The sequence below is a fragment of the Ranitomeya variabilis genome, chromosome 2 (assembly GCF_051348905.1).
Source record: "Ranitomeya variabilis isolate aRanVar5 chromosome 2, aRanVar5.hap1, whole genome shotgun sequence".
Classification (NCBI taxonomy): Eukaryota; Metazoa; Chordata; class Amphibia; order Anura; family Dendrobatidae; genus Ranitomeya; species Ranitomeya variabilis.
Genome location: NC_135233.1, coordinates 921492498 through 921508685, shown reverse-complemented (window position 1 = coordinate 921508685; position 16188 = coordinate 921492498). Strand labels below are relative to the sequence as shown.

The window sequence follows — 16188 nt, the reverse complement described above, 5'->3', positions numbered from 1 at the left end:
TTTTTTTTTAAAAATCAATATGACGTGAAAATCACAAACTTTGTAATATATGTTATTAGAGAAATCTTCTTCCTTCTCCTTCCTGTCTGATCATTCATTCTCAATTCATGGGTAAAATCTGCCTTCAGTCAATGTAGAATTTCCCATTGCTTAGATAGGAGATGACAATAGGTGCTCATAAAGTTCTATGGAGAATTGTAATGGTAATTTCAGGAGAACTTGCAGCAGACTGTCCGTGTCTGCCTCTAGCTTCGCCCCACTCCCCTCTCCATAGAACTTTATAAGCAGCAACTATCACCTCCTATCTCAGTAATATGAACATCTTTCTTCACTAAATAGAAATTTTACAGATTAATTGAGAGGAAAAGATCCATCCAAGATGAGAAATGAGCAAATTTGTCTGATCAGACATATTACAAAGTTGCTTATTTTCATGTGAACTATTGATTTATGAAACAAAAATTAAAATGACGGTTGCTCTTTAAATGTTATGCTTTCCGCTAAAAACAAACAATATTATTATCTTCCACAAAATTGCAGAAAACCGTGTATTCATTTATAAGGGATAATAGCAAACTCCGACAATTGCTTCCAAATCGTCCTATTACCCAAGGAATGTATCACAGAATCACACTTAATTCTTATCTTTTCATGAACCGTAGAATACTTTTCCACGCGCTCTATGATGGGATAATGAAACTGTTCACCTTTCTCAAAGTCGTTTAACTCCGACCAAATGTCAGGCTTGAAGCGTAACTTTTCTTTTATTGGCATTGTGTTTTGGGATTATGGGGGATCAAGTTCAGTTGCACAAGCAACATCAGTATTGAGATTCTTTTCTTTCATCTCAGCAAAACTTTTTCATTTAGTAGCTCTTCATATTTACAGATGTCTAAAAAACCTCTGGGGATGAATAATGTCTGGCTGCTCGAAAATCAGCTTTTGCAGGGAAGGCATTGTGTAATGCTGAGATGTTGACATAATGCATAATGTTATGTCCATTTGAATGCTTAAAGCAATATTTTACACCACTGTAAGGGAATTATCCTCTTACCATAATTACCGATAAGATGCAATTATCATTCTGCTAACTATCAAGGAGTGAATATATAATAAGCCTGAATCATCCTTTGTTTAAGTTCTTTATCATGGAATCACTTGGGTCTTTTACGAAAAATGACTGCAACTCTAAAGAGGTATAACTAGTAAATCCTTTATTCTTGTTATTGGATTGTTTTCAGAGGCTATTTTCACTTATTATCATCTCCACAATGCAGCTCTGACACAATGTAGCTGCTACATGGAAAGTTTGTTTTTAAAAGTTTTTGAGACATTGTTGAAAAATGAAGTAGTGATCTGCCTTGCTCCATCTACTAGCTAAGGCTACGTTCACATTTGCGTTGTGCGCCGCAGCGTCGGCGCCGCAGCGCACAACGCAAACAAAAACGCGGCAAAACGCACGCTAAAACGCTGCGTTTTGCGCCGCATGCGTCCTTTTTGGCCGAAAGTTGGACGCAAAAAAAATGCAACTTGATGCGTTTCTTGCGTCCAACGCTTGCGGCCATGCGGTGCAAAACGCAGCACAACGCATGTCCATGCGCCCCCATGTTAAATATAGGGGCGCATGACGCATGCGGCGCCGCTGCGGCGCCCGACGCTGCGGCGCTGACCGCAAATGTGAACGTAGCCTAAATACAAGTGTATGGAGCGAGGCTGTGCCCACTAGTTGGGTTCTGTCGGGGAGTATGAATAATGCATACATATCAGCTAGTCCTGGCTCTGAAACCGGCCAATCCCCGCAACAAAAACAGTGTGTGTGCTGGGGGGTTGATAACTCGGTTGTCACACAGTGACCCCAGACTTATCATTTCATACCAGACAACCCATTAAATGTTGTTTAGATTACCCTTTGATTTTATGGTGGATCCAGGCTTTCAGACAATAGTCAGCCCCGATGTTCAGAAGAAAACAACCTGATTTGGAGGTAACTTTGAAGCAATCACTTACTACAAAGGTGAACATTATTATGTGATTATTTTCAAATAATGTTTTTTCAATATCTTCTGCCTGGATATGCACAAGTCTTGTACAGACTTGAGAAGGGTCCCTTAGATTCATCATTTCTCACTAGAGCATGAATCTGTAGCCTAAATAAAATTATGTATTTTTATTTCAAACTGTTTGTTTGCACTATGTAATAAACCAGCCTAACAAATAAATATAAAATAAAAATCATAGATTCCAGTTCACCAAAATCATTGTATTTCATGTCAGTCTAGATGAGGGACAAGAGGCATACGAGGTGCCTGATTCATTAAAAGGCACATGCCTCATAATTAATCAGGCAAGATGCAAAGTGGTATGGGTCAACAAATCTTAGTTCCGATAATTAATTTGATCATTCGCCAATCGCCACCCGTCCCATGTCCCTCCTCAGCTCCGACCAGCCTTCCTTTGTGTAAAACTTTTATGACATTTATGCCTTTTCAAAGCTTTTTACACCAGTTTTCTGGAGTAGAAACTTGATGAATTGGGGTATAAGATTATATATGACACAACTAATAGTTTTCTGAATAAAAAAATGATAAAATGCATCAGGCATTTTCTTTTTTAAAGCAAATGAAATAAATGAATACAGACACACACAGACACAGCTTCACAACAATGGTTTGTGATTATTACGATTGAATGAGTCCTGGGAGAAGTTATATGAGGATACATAACAGAAAGTCTGGCATCTGCAGGTGCTCAATTAGAACAAATGATGATTACACAGTATAAAACCAGAATAGGTAATAGGACAGTTGTTCCTTCCATGTGCTGCCAAAATATGTCACTGTTTTAAATGCCAATCAAGCTTGTTATTCATACCTGGCTTCAGTAGTGACATCTGGTTGCTGAGTAGGAAATATGTAACCTCCTCTGAGATGAAGTCCAAGTTTGTCTATTGGGAGATGCATGTTTACATACTGTTTCCTGCTTTCATACTTTGAACCCTGCAAAGGAGATCAGTACAGGAATTCATTAGTATTATATATATATATATATCTTATTGTTTCACATTACTCTTTTTTCAAAAACACTTCTGCTTTTCACAAAAATACGATCAATTTGTTGATGCTAGGGTTATATTAATGTTATTATTGATAGTAGATTGTTGTATTCATTCAGTAAGCGAGCGTTCCAGCAACCAATATTTATGGTCCCATATTCGTTTGACATTTTAGCATGCATAATGTGAAGTAATATATTTTTTAGTGCAGCTGTTTTTTTAACTCTTCTTATCCTAGTTTACTGCACAAAGGGAGTCAATGTATTCAAATTTTTCTAAAAGTATCAGCTCACAGATGTAGGACCCTCACCAGGGCTGTACAACAACTATTGCTGCATCCAAGACAAAGACTGCACTTGTCCTGATTCGAACTGCAACTTGAGGGATGCAGGAGTCTACCTCCTAGAGCAGAGTATGGACTTCCTTCAACAAACAACGAAGACTATTGGATAGACTGTGTGTTAAATTTTTTGACTGATCCTGCAATGTTTTTCCTTGTTCTCATTGGAAAGTGCACATTGTAAATTCAGACTGAAGACATCAAAACTATACAATACCACATATGGAAACAGGATGTAAAGAAACATGTGTAAAACAAGGCAGCATATGTGTTAAACCTTAGAGAGTCTTCAAAGTAAACCCCTTTTACTCTGATAACAGCTTTACAACCCCTTTACAACCTCCTTAGCATTATCACAAGAAGCTTCATCAGGTAGTCATCAGTAATGGCTTTCTAGCATTCTTCAAGGTTTTCACAAAGGTGGTGAGTACTTGTTAGCTGTTTTCCCTTCACTTTGCAGCACAGCTCAGCCCAAATCAAATAAATTTGGTTGATATCGGGTGATTATGGATGCCATATCATCACACACAGCACTTCACCCCTCCTATTCGTCACATAGCCCTTCAATATCCTGGAACACCACACATTTAGAAACTGCAACAACCCTGCTGGCATCACTGCATGGCCTCCCATCCCCCACCTGCCTTGCACAACAAATTACTCACTATCCCGGGCCATGCTGTGAGTTCTGTCTTCTGCCGCCTCCATGCTGTGTGCCTCATGTCTCCTGCCTGCTCTGTGCATGCTTACTGGCTGTGTGCATACGGGGGCAGCGCCAGCAATTCCTGGTTCTTATAGAGTCAGTGTGCACCTTCCTAAGGTGTCCCCGGCCAATTGCCAAGAGGTCTCAGGTACTTAAGGCATTCCAACCCTTAGGGGAATGCATCAGCAACTTACTTCCTCAGTCAGTGCCTTGCTGATGAGGTGCCAGGCCCTGTCCTGCTATTTTCATCACCCAGTGGGGCTTAGTAACCTGGTCTGTGTCCTTGTCCCTTGCCTTGTTTTGTTCTGAACTTTAGTCCTATTCCTGTGTCAGTTCATATCTCTGTCTGTAGCCTTTCCTATTCCGCTGTGTTTTCCCATGTGTTCACTCCTTCCTGCTCTGCCCTGTTCTTCTCTGCTGCGCACCTTGCAGCTCCGCTCTGCTCACCGCAACCTCTCGCTCTGTGGCTCTGCTCTGCTCTAGCTCTGTGGCTCACCTCTGCTCCTGCTCTGCTGCTCTGCTCTTGCTCTACGGCTCCGCTCATGTCTCACTCTATGGCTCTGCTCAGGTCTCACTCTGTTTCTCTGCTCAGCTCTCACTCTGCAGCTCTGCTCAGCTCTTGCTCTGCAGCTCCTCTCTGCTCTCGCTATGCTCTCACTCTGCAGCTCCACTCATTGCGGTTCTGCCCTGCTCAGATCCTTGCAGTTCTGCCTTGCTCCACTCCTTGCAGTTCTGTTCTGCTTTCATTCCGCATCTCGCAGGCCTTTGTCCTTACTGTCTGAACAGGTCCCTAACTGTTCCCATACTTCAGTCATACCTGTCCGTGTTCCTGTCCTCCCTGAATCAGTCCTTGCTCCTCGAGTCTGAACAGGTCCCAACCTGTTCTCATATCCCACTCACACCTGTCCATGTTCTTCCCGAATCACTCCCTGCTCCTCCAGTGTGTACAGTGTTGTGAATTTACCTTTTTGGCTCCCTCTAGTGGTTACTAGTGATTTGACTCTGGGAATGTCTGCCATCCCTTGTATGCTCACCTGGGTCGTTAGGTCAGGGGTGTTGCTATATAAGCTCCCTGGACCTTCAGTTCAATGCCTGGCAACGTTGTAATCAGAGCTAATCTGTTGTGCTCTTGTCTACTGATCCTGGTTCCTGCTAGATTAAGCTAAGTCTGCTTTCTTGCTTTTTGCTATTTGTTTTTGTTTTGCATTTTTGTCCAGCTTGTACATAATCTGTATCCTTACCTTGCTGGAAGCTCTAGGGAGGCTGGAGTTCTCCCCCCGGGCCGTTAGACGGTTCGGGGGTTCTTGAATTTCCAGTGTGGATTTTTGATAGGGTTTTTGTTGACCATATAAGTTATCTTACTACATTCTGCTATTAGTAAGTGGGCCTCTCTTTGCTAAACCTAGTTCATCTCTGTGTTTGTCATTTCCTCTTACCTCACCGTTATTATTTGTGGGGGGCTTGTATCCAACTTTTGGGGTCTATTCTCTGGAGGCAAGAGAGGTCTTTGTTTTCCTCTTCTAGGGGTAGTTAGTCCTCCGGCTGGCGCGAGACATCTAGCGACCAACGTAGGCATGTTCCCCGGCTACTTCTAGTGTTGGCGTTAGGAGTAGATATATGGTCAACCCAGTTACCACTGCCCTATGAGCTGGATTTTTGTACTTCGCAGACTTACTTGTTCCTCTGAGACCCTCGCCATTGGGGTCATAACAGTTTGCCAGGCCTTGAACTGAAGGTCCAGGGAGCTTATATAGCAACACCCCTGACCTAACGACCCAGGTGAGCATACAAGGGATGGCAGACATTCCCAGAGTCAAATCACTAGTAACCACTAGAGGGAGCCAAAAAGGTAAATTCACAACAGTATTTCATAGGTCCTTGTTGCGGCGGTACGTTGTGCCTGTGGTCCCTTCTGCTGAGCCTCCTGCTCCGGTGTTGGTTGAGGGCGAGTTGGAGTACGTGGTGGAGAAGATCTTAGATTCTCGTCTCTCCAGGCGGAGGCTTCAGTACCTGGTCAAGTGGAAGGGCTATGGTCAGGAGGATAATTCCTGGGTGGTCGCCTCTGATGTGCATGCGGCCGATTTGGTTCGTGCCTTTCACACCGCTCATCCTGATCGCCCTGGTGGTCTTGGTGAGGGTTCGGTGACCCCTCACTAAGGGGGGGGTACTGTTGTGAATTTACCTTTTTGGCTCCCTCTAGTGGTTACTAGTGATTTGACTCTGGGAATGTCTGCCATCCCTTGTATGCTCACCTGGGTCGTTAGGTCAGGGGTGTTGCTATATAAGCTCCCTGGACCTTCAGTTCAAGGCCTGGCAAACTGTTATGACCCCAATGGCGAGGGTCTCAGAGGAACAAGTAAGTCTGCAAAGTACAAAAATCCAGCTCATAGGGCAGTGGTAACTGGGTTGACCATATATCTACTCCTAACGCCAACACTAGAAGTAGCCGGGGAACATGCCTACGTTGGTCGCTAGATGTCTCGCGCCAGCCGGAGGACTAACTACCCCTAGAAGAGGAACCCAATCTTGAGATTCAGGCAGAAAAAGCCTTGCTGGCTATGTCTCAGGGCCAGGACGAGGCTGAAGTGTATTGCCAAAAATTTCGGAAATGGTCCGTGCTGACCCAGTGGAACGAGTGTGCATTGGCTGCAAATTTCAGAAATGGCCTTTCTGAAGCCATTAAGAATGTGATGGTGGGTTTTCCCATTCCCACAGGTCTGAATGATTCCATGGCCCTGGCAATTCAAATCGACCGGCGGTTGCGGGAGCGCAAAACCGCAAATTCCCTCATGGTGTTGTCTGAACAGGCACCTGATTTAATGCAATGTGATAGAATCCTGACTAGAAATGAGCGGAAAATTCATAGACGCCAGAATGGCTTGTGTTACTACTGTGGTGATTCTACACATGTTATCTCAGCATGCTCTAAACGTCTTACTAGGGTTGTTAGTCCTGTCGCCATTGGTAATTTGCAACCTAAATTTATTCTATCTGTAACTTTGATTTGCTCACTGTCATCGTATCCTGTCATGGCGTTTGTAGACTCAGGTGCTGCCCTGAGTCTGATGGATCTGTCATTTGCCAAGCGCTGCGGTTTTGTTCTGGAGCCATTAGAAAATCCTATCCCTCTTAGGGGTATTGATGCTACGCCTTTGGCAAAAAATAAACCGCAGTTTTGGACACAGGTTACCATGTGCATGACTCCCGAACATCGGGAGGTGATACGTTTTCTTGTTCTGCATAAGATGCATGATTTGGTTGTTTTGGGTTTGCCATGGTTACAGACCCATAATCCAGTCTTGGACTGGAAGGCAATGTCGGTGTCAAGTTGGGGCTGCCATGGAATTCATGGAGATTCCCTGCCCTTGTCTATTGCTTCTTCTACGCCCTCGGAAGTTCCGGCGTATTTGTCTGATTATCAGGATGTCTTCAGCGAGTCTAAGTCCAGTGCACTGCCTCCTCATAGGGAATGTGACTGTGCAATAGATTTGATTCCTGGCAGTAAGTTTCCTAAGGGGAGACTGTTTAATTTGTCGGTACCTGAACATACCGCGATGCGTTCATATATCAAGGAGTCTCTTGAGAAGGGGCATATCCGTCCTTCTTCTTCCCCTCTTGGTGCGGGATTCTTTTTTGTGGCCAAAAAGGACGGATCTTTGAGGCCTTGTATTGACTATCGGCTTTTAAACAAGATCACTGTCAAATTTCAGTATCCTTTGCCGCTGTTGTCAGACTTGTTTGCCCGGATTAAAGGTGCCAAGTGGTTCACCAAGATAGACCTTCGTGGTGCGTATAACCTTGTGCGCATTAAGCAAGGCGATGAATGGAAAACCGCATTCAATACGCCCGAAGGTCATTTTGAGTACTTGGTGATGCCATTTGGGCTCTCTAATGCACCTTCAGTTTTTCAGTCCTTCATGCATGACATTTTCCGGAAGTATCTGGATAAATTTTTGATTGTTTATCTGGATGATATTCTGTTTTTTTCTGATGATTGGGACTCGCATGTGGAGCAGGTCAGGATGGTTTTTAAGATTTTGCGTGAAAATTCTTTGTTTGTTAAAGGCTCAAAGTGTCTCTTTGGTGTACAGAGGGTTCCCTTTTTGGGGTTCATTTTTTCCCCTTCTGCTGTGGAGATGGACCCAGTCAAGGTCCGAGCTATTCATGATTGGACTCAACCCTCATCAGTTAAGAGTCTTCAGAAGTTCTTGGGTTTTGCTAACTTCTACCGTCGTTTTATCGCAAATTTTTCTAGCGTTGTTAAACCATTGACGGATATGACCAAGAAAGGCTCTGATGTAGCTAACTGGGCTCCTGCTGCCGTGGAGGCTTTCCAGGAGTTGAAACGCCGGTTTACTTCGGCGCCTGTTTTGTGCCAACCTGACACCTCACTTCCCTTTCAGGTGGAGGTGGATGCTTCGGAGATTGGGGCAGGGGCCGTTTTGTCACAGAGAGGCCCTGGTTGCTCTACTATGAGACCTTGTGCCTTTTTCTCCAGGAAGTTTTCGCCAGCAGAGCGAAATTATGATGTGGGCAATCGGGAGTTGTTGGCCATGAAGTGGGCATTTGAGGAGTGGCGTCATTGGCTCGAGGGTGCTAAGCATCATGTGGTGGTCTTGACTGATCACAAAAATCTGATGTATCTCGAGTCTGCTAAACGCCTGAATCCTAGACAGGCCCGCTGGTCATTGTTTTTCTCCCGTTTTGACTTTGTGGTCTCGTATTTACCAGGTTCTAAGAATGTGAAGGCCGATGCTCTGTCTAGGAGCTTTGTGCCTGATGCTCCTGGAGTCGCTGAACCTGTGGGTATTCTTAAGGAAGGAGTTATCTTGTCAGCTATTTCTCCTGATCTGCGGCGTGTGTTGCAGAGATTTCAGGCTGGTAGACCTGACTCTTGTCCATCTGACAGATTGTTTGTGCCTGCTAAATGGACCAGCAGAGTCATTTCCGAGGTTCATTCCTCAGTGTTGGCAGGGCACCCGGGAATTTTTGGCACCAGAGATCTGGTGGCCAGGTCCTTTTGGTGGCCTTCCTTGTCAAGGGATGTGCGGTCATTTGTGCAGTCCTGTGGAACTTGTGCTCGAGCTAAGCCTTGCTGTTCTTGTGCCAGCGGGTTGCTCTTGCCCTTGCCTGTCCCGAAGAGACCTTGGACACACATCTCTATGGATTTCATTTCTGATCTTCCAGTGTCTCAGGGCATGTCTGTCATCTGGGTGATATGTGATCGTTTCTCCAAGATGGTCCATTTGGTTCCTTTGCCTAAGCTGCCCTCCTCTTCTGATCTGGTTCCTGTGTTCTTCCAGAACGTGGTTCGTTTGCACGGCATTCCTGAGAATATTGTGTCGGACAGAGGATCCCAGTTTGTTTCCAGGTTCTGGCGATCCTTTTGTGGTAGGATGGGCATTGATTTGTCGTTTTCGTCCGCTTTTCATCCCCAGACTAACGGACAAACGGAGCGAACTAATCAGACTCTGGAGGCTTATTTGAGGTGTTTTGTCTCTTCTGATCAGGATGATTGGGTGACCTTCTTGCCGTTGGCTGAATTTGCCCTTAATAATCGGGCTAGTTCCGCCACCTTGGTTTCGCCATTTTTCTGCAACTCTGGTTTCCATCCTCGTTTTTCCTCGGGACATGTGGAGCCTTCTGACTGTCCTGGGGTGGATTCTGTGGTGGATAGGTTGCAGCGGATCTGGAGTCATGTGGTGGACAACTTGAAGTTGTCACAGGAGAAGGCTCAGCGTTTTGCCAACCGCCGCCGCGGTGTGGGTCCCCGACTTCGCGTTGGGGATTTGGTATGGCTGTCTTCTCGATTTGTTCCTATGAAGGTCTCCTCTCCCAAATTTAAGCCTCGCTTCATTGGTCCTTACAAGATATTGGAAATCCTTAATCCTGTATCCTTTCGCCTGGATCTTCCGGTGTCGTTTGCCATTCACAACGTATTTCATAGGTCCTTGTTGCGGCGGTACGTTGTGCCTGTGGTCCCTTCTGCTGAGCCTCCTGCTCCGGTGTTGGTTGAGGGCGAGTTGGAGTACGTGGTGGAGAAGATCTTAGATTCTCGTCTCTCCAGGCGGAGGCTTCAGTACCTGGTCAAGTGGAAGGGCTATGGTCAGGAGGATAATTCCTGGGTGGTCGCCTCTGATGTGCATGCGGCCGATTTGGTTCGTGCCTTTCACACCGCTCATCCTGATCGCCCTGGTGGTCTTGGTGAGGGTTCGGTGACCCCTCACTAAGGGGGGGGTACTGTTGTGAATTTACCTTTTTGGCTCCCTCTAGTGGTTACTAGTGATTTGACTCTGGGAATGTCTGCCATCCCTTGTATGCTCACCTGGGTCGTTAGGTCAGGGGTGTTGCTATATAAGCTCCCTGGACCTTCAGTTCAATGCCTGGCAACGTTGTAATCAGAGCTAATCTGTTGTGCTCTTGTCTACTGATCCTGGTTCCTGCTAGATTAAGCTAAGTCTGCTTTCTTGCTTTTTGCTATTTGTTTTTGTTTTGCATTTTTGTCCAGCTTGTACATAATCTGTATCCTTACCTTGCTGGAAGCTCTAGGGAGGCTGGAGTTCTCCCCCCGGGCCGTTAGACGGTTCGGGGGTTCTTGAATTTCCAGTGTGGATTTTTGATAGGGTTTTTGTTGACCATATAAGTTATCTTACTACATTCTGCTATTAGTAAGTGGGCCTCTCTTTGCTAAACCTAGTTCATCTCTGTGTTTGTCATTTCCTCTTACCTCACCGTTATTATTTGTGGGGGCTTGTATCCAACTTTTGGGGTCTATTCTCTGGAGGCAAGAGAGGTCTTTGTTTTCCTCTTCTAGGGGTAGTTAGTCCTCCGGCTGGCGCGAGACATCTAGCGACCAACGTAGGCATGTTCCCCGGCTACTTCTAGTGTTGGCGTTAGGAGTAGATATATGGTCAACCCAGTTACCACTGCCCTATGAGCTGGATTTTTGTACTTCGCAGACTTACTTGTTCCTCTGAGACCCTCGCCATTGGGGTCATAACAGTTTGCCAGGCCTTGAACTGAAGGTCCAGGGAGCTTATATAGCAACACCCCTGACCTAACGACCCAGGTGAGCATACAAGGGATGGCAGACATTCCCAGAGTCAAATCACTAGTAACCACTAGAGGGAGCCAAAAAGGTAAATTCACAACAGTATTTCATAGGTCCTTGTTGCGGCGGTACGTTGTGCCTGTGGTCCCTTCTGCTGAGCCTCCTGCTCCGGTGTTGGTTGAGGGCGAGTTGGAGTACGTGGTGGAGAAGATCTTAGATTCTCGTCTCTCCAGGCGGAGGCTTCAGTACCTGGTCAAGTGGAAGGGCTATGGTCAGGAGGATAATTCCTGGGTGGTCGCCTCTGATGTGCATGCGGCCGATTTGGTTCGTGCCTTTCACACCGCTCATCCTGATCGCCCTGGTGGTCTTGGTGAGGGTTCGGTGACCCCTCACTAAGGGGGGGGTACTGTTGTGAATTTACCTTTTTGGCTCCCTCTAGTGGTTACTAGTGATTTGACTCTGGGAATGTCTGCCATCCCTTGTATGCTCACCTGGGTCGTTAGGTCAGGGGTGTTGCTATATAAGCTCCCTGGACCTTCAGTTCAAGGCCTGGCAAACTGTTATGACCCCAATGGCGAGGGTCTCAGAGGAACAAGTAAGTCTGCAAAGTACAAAAATCCAGCTCATAGGGCAGTGGTAACTGGGTTGACCATATATCTACTCCTAACGCCAACACTAGAAGTAGCCGGGGAACATGCCTACGTTGGTCGCTAGATGTCTCGCGCCAGCCGGAGGACTAACTACCCCTAGAAGAGGAACCCAATCTTGAGATTCAGGCAGAAAAAGCCTTGCTGGCTATGTCTCAGGGCCAGGACGAGGCTGAAGTGTATTGCCAAAAATTTCGGAAATGGTCCGTGCTGACCCAGTGGAACGAGTGTGCATTGGCTGCAAATTTCAGAAATGGCCTTTCTGAAGCCATTAAGAATGTGATGGTGGGTTTTCCCATTCCCACAGGTCTGAATGATTCCATGGCCCTGGCAATTCAAATCGACCGGCGGTTGCGGGAGCGCAAAACCGCAAATTCCCTCATGGTGTTGTCTGAACAGGCACCTGATTTAATGCAATGTGATAGAATCCTGACTAGAAATGAGCGGAAAATTCATAGACGCCAGAATGGCTTGTGTTACTACTGTGGTGATTCTACACATGTTATCTCAGCATGCTCTAAACGTCTTACTAGGGTTGTTAGTCCTGTCGCCATTGGTAATTTGCAACCTAAATTTATTCTATCTGTAACTTTGATTTGCTCACTGTCATCGTATCCTGTCATGGCGTTTGTAGACTCAGGTGCTGCCCTGAGTCTGATGGATCTGTCATTTGCCAAGCGCTGCGGTTTTGTTCTGGAGCCATTAGAAAATCCTATCCCTCTTAGGGGTATTGATGCTACGCCTTTGGCAAAAAATAAACCGCAGTTTTGGACACAGGTTACCATGTGCATGACTCCCGAACATCGGGAGGTGATACGTTTTCTTGTTCTGCATAAGATGCATGATTTGGTTGTTTTGGGTTTGCCATGGTTACAGACCCATAATCCAGTCTTGGACTGGAAGGCAATGTCGGTGTCAAGTTGGGGCTGCCATGGAATTCATGGAGATTCCCTGCCCTTGTCTATTGCTTCTTCTACGCCCTCGGAAGTTCCGGCGTATTTGTCTGATTATCAGGATGTCTTCAGCGAGTCTAAGTCCAGTGCACTGCCTCCTCATAGGGAATGTGACTGTGCAATAGATTTGATTCCTGGCAGTAAGTTTCCTAAGGGGAGACTGTTTAATTTGTCGGTACCTGAACATACCGCGATGCGTTCATATATCAAGGAGTCTCTTGAGAAGGGGCATATCCGTCCTTCTTCTTCCCCTCTTGGTGCGGGATTCTTTTTTGTGGCCAAAAAGGACGGATCTTTGAGGCCTTGTATTGACTATCGGCTTTTAAACAAGATCACTGTCAAATTTCAGTATCCTTTGCCGCTGTTGTCAGACTTGTTTGCCCGGATTAAAGGTGCCAAGTGGTTCACCAAGATAGACCTTCGTGGTGCGTATAACCTTGTGCGCATTAAGCAAGGCGATGAATGGAAAACCGCATTCAATACGCCCGAAGGTCATTTTGAGTACTTGGTGATGCCATTTGGGCTCTCTAATGCACCTTCAGTTTTTCAGTCCTTCATGCATGACATTTTCCGGAAGTATCTGGATAAATTTTTGATTGTTTATCTGGATGATATTCTGTTTTTTTCTGATGATTGGGACTCGCATGTGGAGCAGGTCAGGATGGTTTTTAAGATTTTGCGTGAAAATTCTTTGTTTGTTAAAGGCTCAAAGTGTCTCTTTGGTGTACAGAGGGTTCCCTTTTTGGGGTTCATTTTTTCCCCTTCTGCTGTGGAGATGGACCCAGTCAAGGTCCGAGCTATTCATGATTGGACTCAACCCTCGTCAGTTAAGAGTCTTCAGAAGTTCTTGGGTTTTGCTAACTTCTACCGTCGTTTTATCGCAAATTTTTCTAGCGTTGTTAAACCATTGACGGATATGACCAAGAAAGGCTCTGATGTAGCTAACTGGGCTCCTGCTGCCGTGGAGGCTTTCCAGGAGTTGAAACGCCGGTTTACTTCGGCGCCTGTTTTGTGCCAACCTGACACCTCACTTCCCTTTCAGGTGGAGGTGGATGCTTCGGAGATTGGGGCAGGGGCCGTTTTGTCACAGAGAGGCCCTGGTTGCTCTACTATGAGACCTTGTGCCTTTTTCTCCAGGAAGTTTTCGCCAGCAGAGCGAAATTATGATGTGGGCAATCGGGAGTTGTTGGCCATGAAGTGGGCATTTGAGGAGTGGCGTCATTGGCTCGAGGGTGCTAAGCATCGTGTGGTGGTCTTGACTGATCACAAAAATCTGATGTATCTCGAGTCTGCTAAACGCCTGAATCCTAGACAGGCCCGCTGGTCATTGTTTTTCTCCCGTTTTGACTTTGTGGTCTCGTATTTACCAGGTTCTAAGAATGTGAAGGCCGATGCTCTGTCTAGGAGCTTTGTGCCTGATGCTCCTGGAGTCGCTGAACCTGTGGGTATTCTTAAGGAAGGAGTTATCTTGTCAGCTATTTCTCCTGATCTGCGGCGTGTGTTGCAGAGATTTCAGGCTGGTAGACCTGACTCTTGTCCATCTGACAGATTGTTTGTGCCTGCTAAATGGACCAGCAGAGTCATTTCCGAGGTTCATTCCTCAGTGTTGGCAGGGCACCCGGGAATTTTTGGCACCAGAGATCTGGTGGCCAGGTCCTTTTGGTGGCCTTCCTTGTCAAGGGATGTGCGGTCATTTGTGCAGTCCTGTGGAACTTGTGCTCGAGCTAAGCCTTGCTGTTCTTGTGCCAGCGGGTTGCTCTTGCCCTTGCCTGTCCCGAAGAGACCTTGGACACACATCTCTATGGATTTCATTTCTGATCTTCCAGTGTCTCAGGGCATGTCTGTCATCTGGGTGATATGTGATCGTTTCTCCAAGATGGTCCATTTGGTTCCTTTGCCTAAGCTGCCCTCCTCTTCTGATCTGGTTCCTGTGTTCTTCCAGAACGTGGTTCGTTTGCACGGCATTCCTGAGAATATTGTGTCGGACAGAGGATCCCAGTTTGTTTCCAGGTTCTGGCGATCCTTTTGTGGTAGGATGGGCATTGATTTGTCGTTTTCGTCCGCTTTTCATCCCCAGACTAACGGACAAACGGAGCGAACTAATCAGACTCTGGAGGCTTATTTGAGGTGTTTTGTCTCTTCTGATCAGGATGATTGGGTGACCTTCTTGCCGTTGGCTGAATTTGCCCTTAATAATCGGGCTAGTTCCGCCACCTTGGTTTCGCCATTTTTCTGCAACTCTGGTTTCCATCCTCGTTTTTCCTCGGGACATGTGGAGCCTTCTGACTGTCCTGGGGTGGATTCTGTGGTGGATAGGTTGCAGCGGATCTGGAGTCATGTGGTGGACAACTTGAAGTTGTCACAGGAGAAGGCTCAGCGTTTTGCCAACCGCCGCCGCGGTGTGGGTCCCCGACTTCGCGTTGGGGATTTGGTATGGCTGTCTTCTCGATTTGTTCCTATGAAGGTCTCCTCTCCCAAATTTAAGCCTCGCTTCATTGGTCCTTACAAGATATTGGAAATCCTTAATCCTGTATCCTTTCGCCTGGATCTTCCGGTGTCGTTTGCCATTCACAACGTATTTCATAGGTCCTTGTTGCGGCGGTACGTTGTGCCTGTGGTCCCTTCTGCTGAGCCTCCTGCTCCGGTGTTGGTTGAGGGCGAGTTGGAGTACGTGGTGGAGAAGATCTTAGATTCTCGTCTCTCCAGGCGGAGGCTTCAGTACCTGGTCAAGTGGAAGGGCTATGGTCAGGAGGATAATTCCTGGGTGGTCGCCTCTGATGTGCATGCGGCCGATTTGGTTCGTGCCTTTCACACCGCTCATCCTGATCGCCCTGGTGGTCTTGGTGAGGGTTCGGTGACCCCTCACTAAGGGGGGGGTACTGTTGTGAATTTACCTTTTTGGCTCCCTCTAGTGGTTACTAGTGATTTGACTCTGGGAATGTCTGCCATCCCTTGTATGCTCACCTGGGTCGTTAGGTCAGGGGTGTTGCTATATAAGCTCCCTGGACCTTCAGTTCAATGCCTGGCAACGTTGTAATCAGAGCTAATCTGTTGTGCTCTTGTCTACTGATCCTGGTTCCTGCTAGATTAAGCTAAGTCTGCTTTCTTGCTTTTTGCTATTTGTTTTTGTTTTGCATTTTTGTCCAGCTTGTACATAATCTGTATCCTTACCTTGCTGGAAGCTCTAGGGAGGCTGGAGTTCTCCCCCCGGGCCGTTAGACGGTTCGGGGGTTCTTGAATTTCCAGTGTGGATTTTTGATAGGGTTTTTGTTGACCATATAAGTTATCTTACTACATTCTGCTATTAGTAAGTGGGCCTCTCTTTGCTAAACCTAGTTCATCTCTGTGTTTGTCATTTCCTCTTACCTCACCATTATTATTTGTGGGGGCTTGTATCCAACTTTTGGGGTCTATTCTCTGGAGGCAAGAGAGGTCTTTGTTT

At 46.2% G+C, this 16188-nt stretch overlaps 1 protein-coding gene across 1 annotated transcript in view; it reads right to left on the bottom strand.

Annotated features, from left to right (window-relative positions):
* The window catches only part of SI (sucrase-isomaltase), a 349991-nt gene that overhangs the window by 199077 nt on the left and 134726 nt on the right, over positions 1–16188 (bottom strand). The window contains exon 21 of the mRNA XM_077290631.1: positions 2872–2996. Within this exon, the coding sequence (XP_077146746.1) occupies positions 2872–2996 (125 nt within the window). The remainder of the gene's footprint in view (positions 1–2871; positions 2997–16188) is intronic.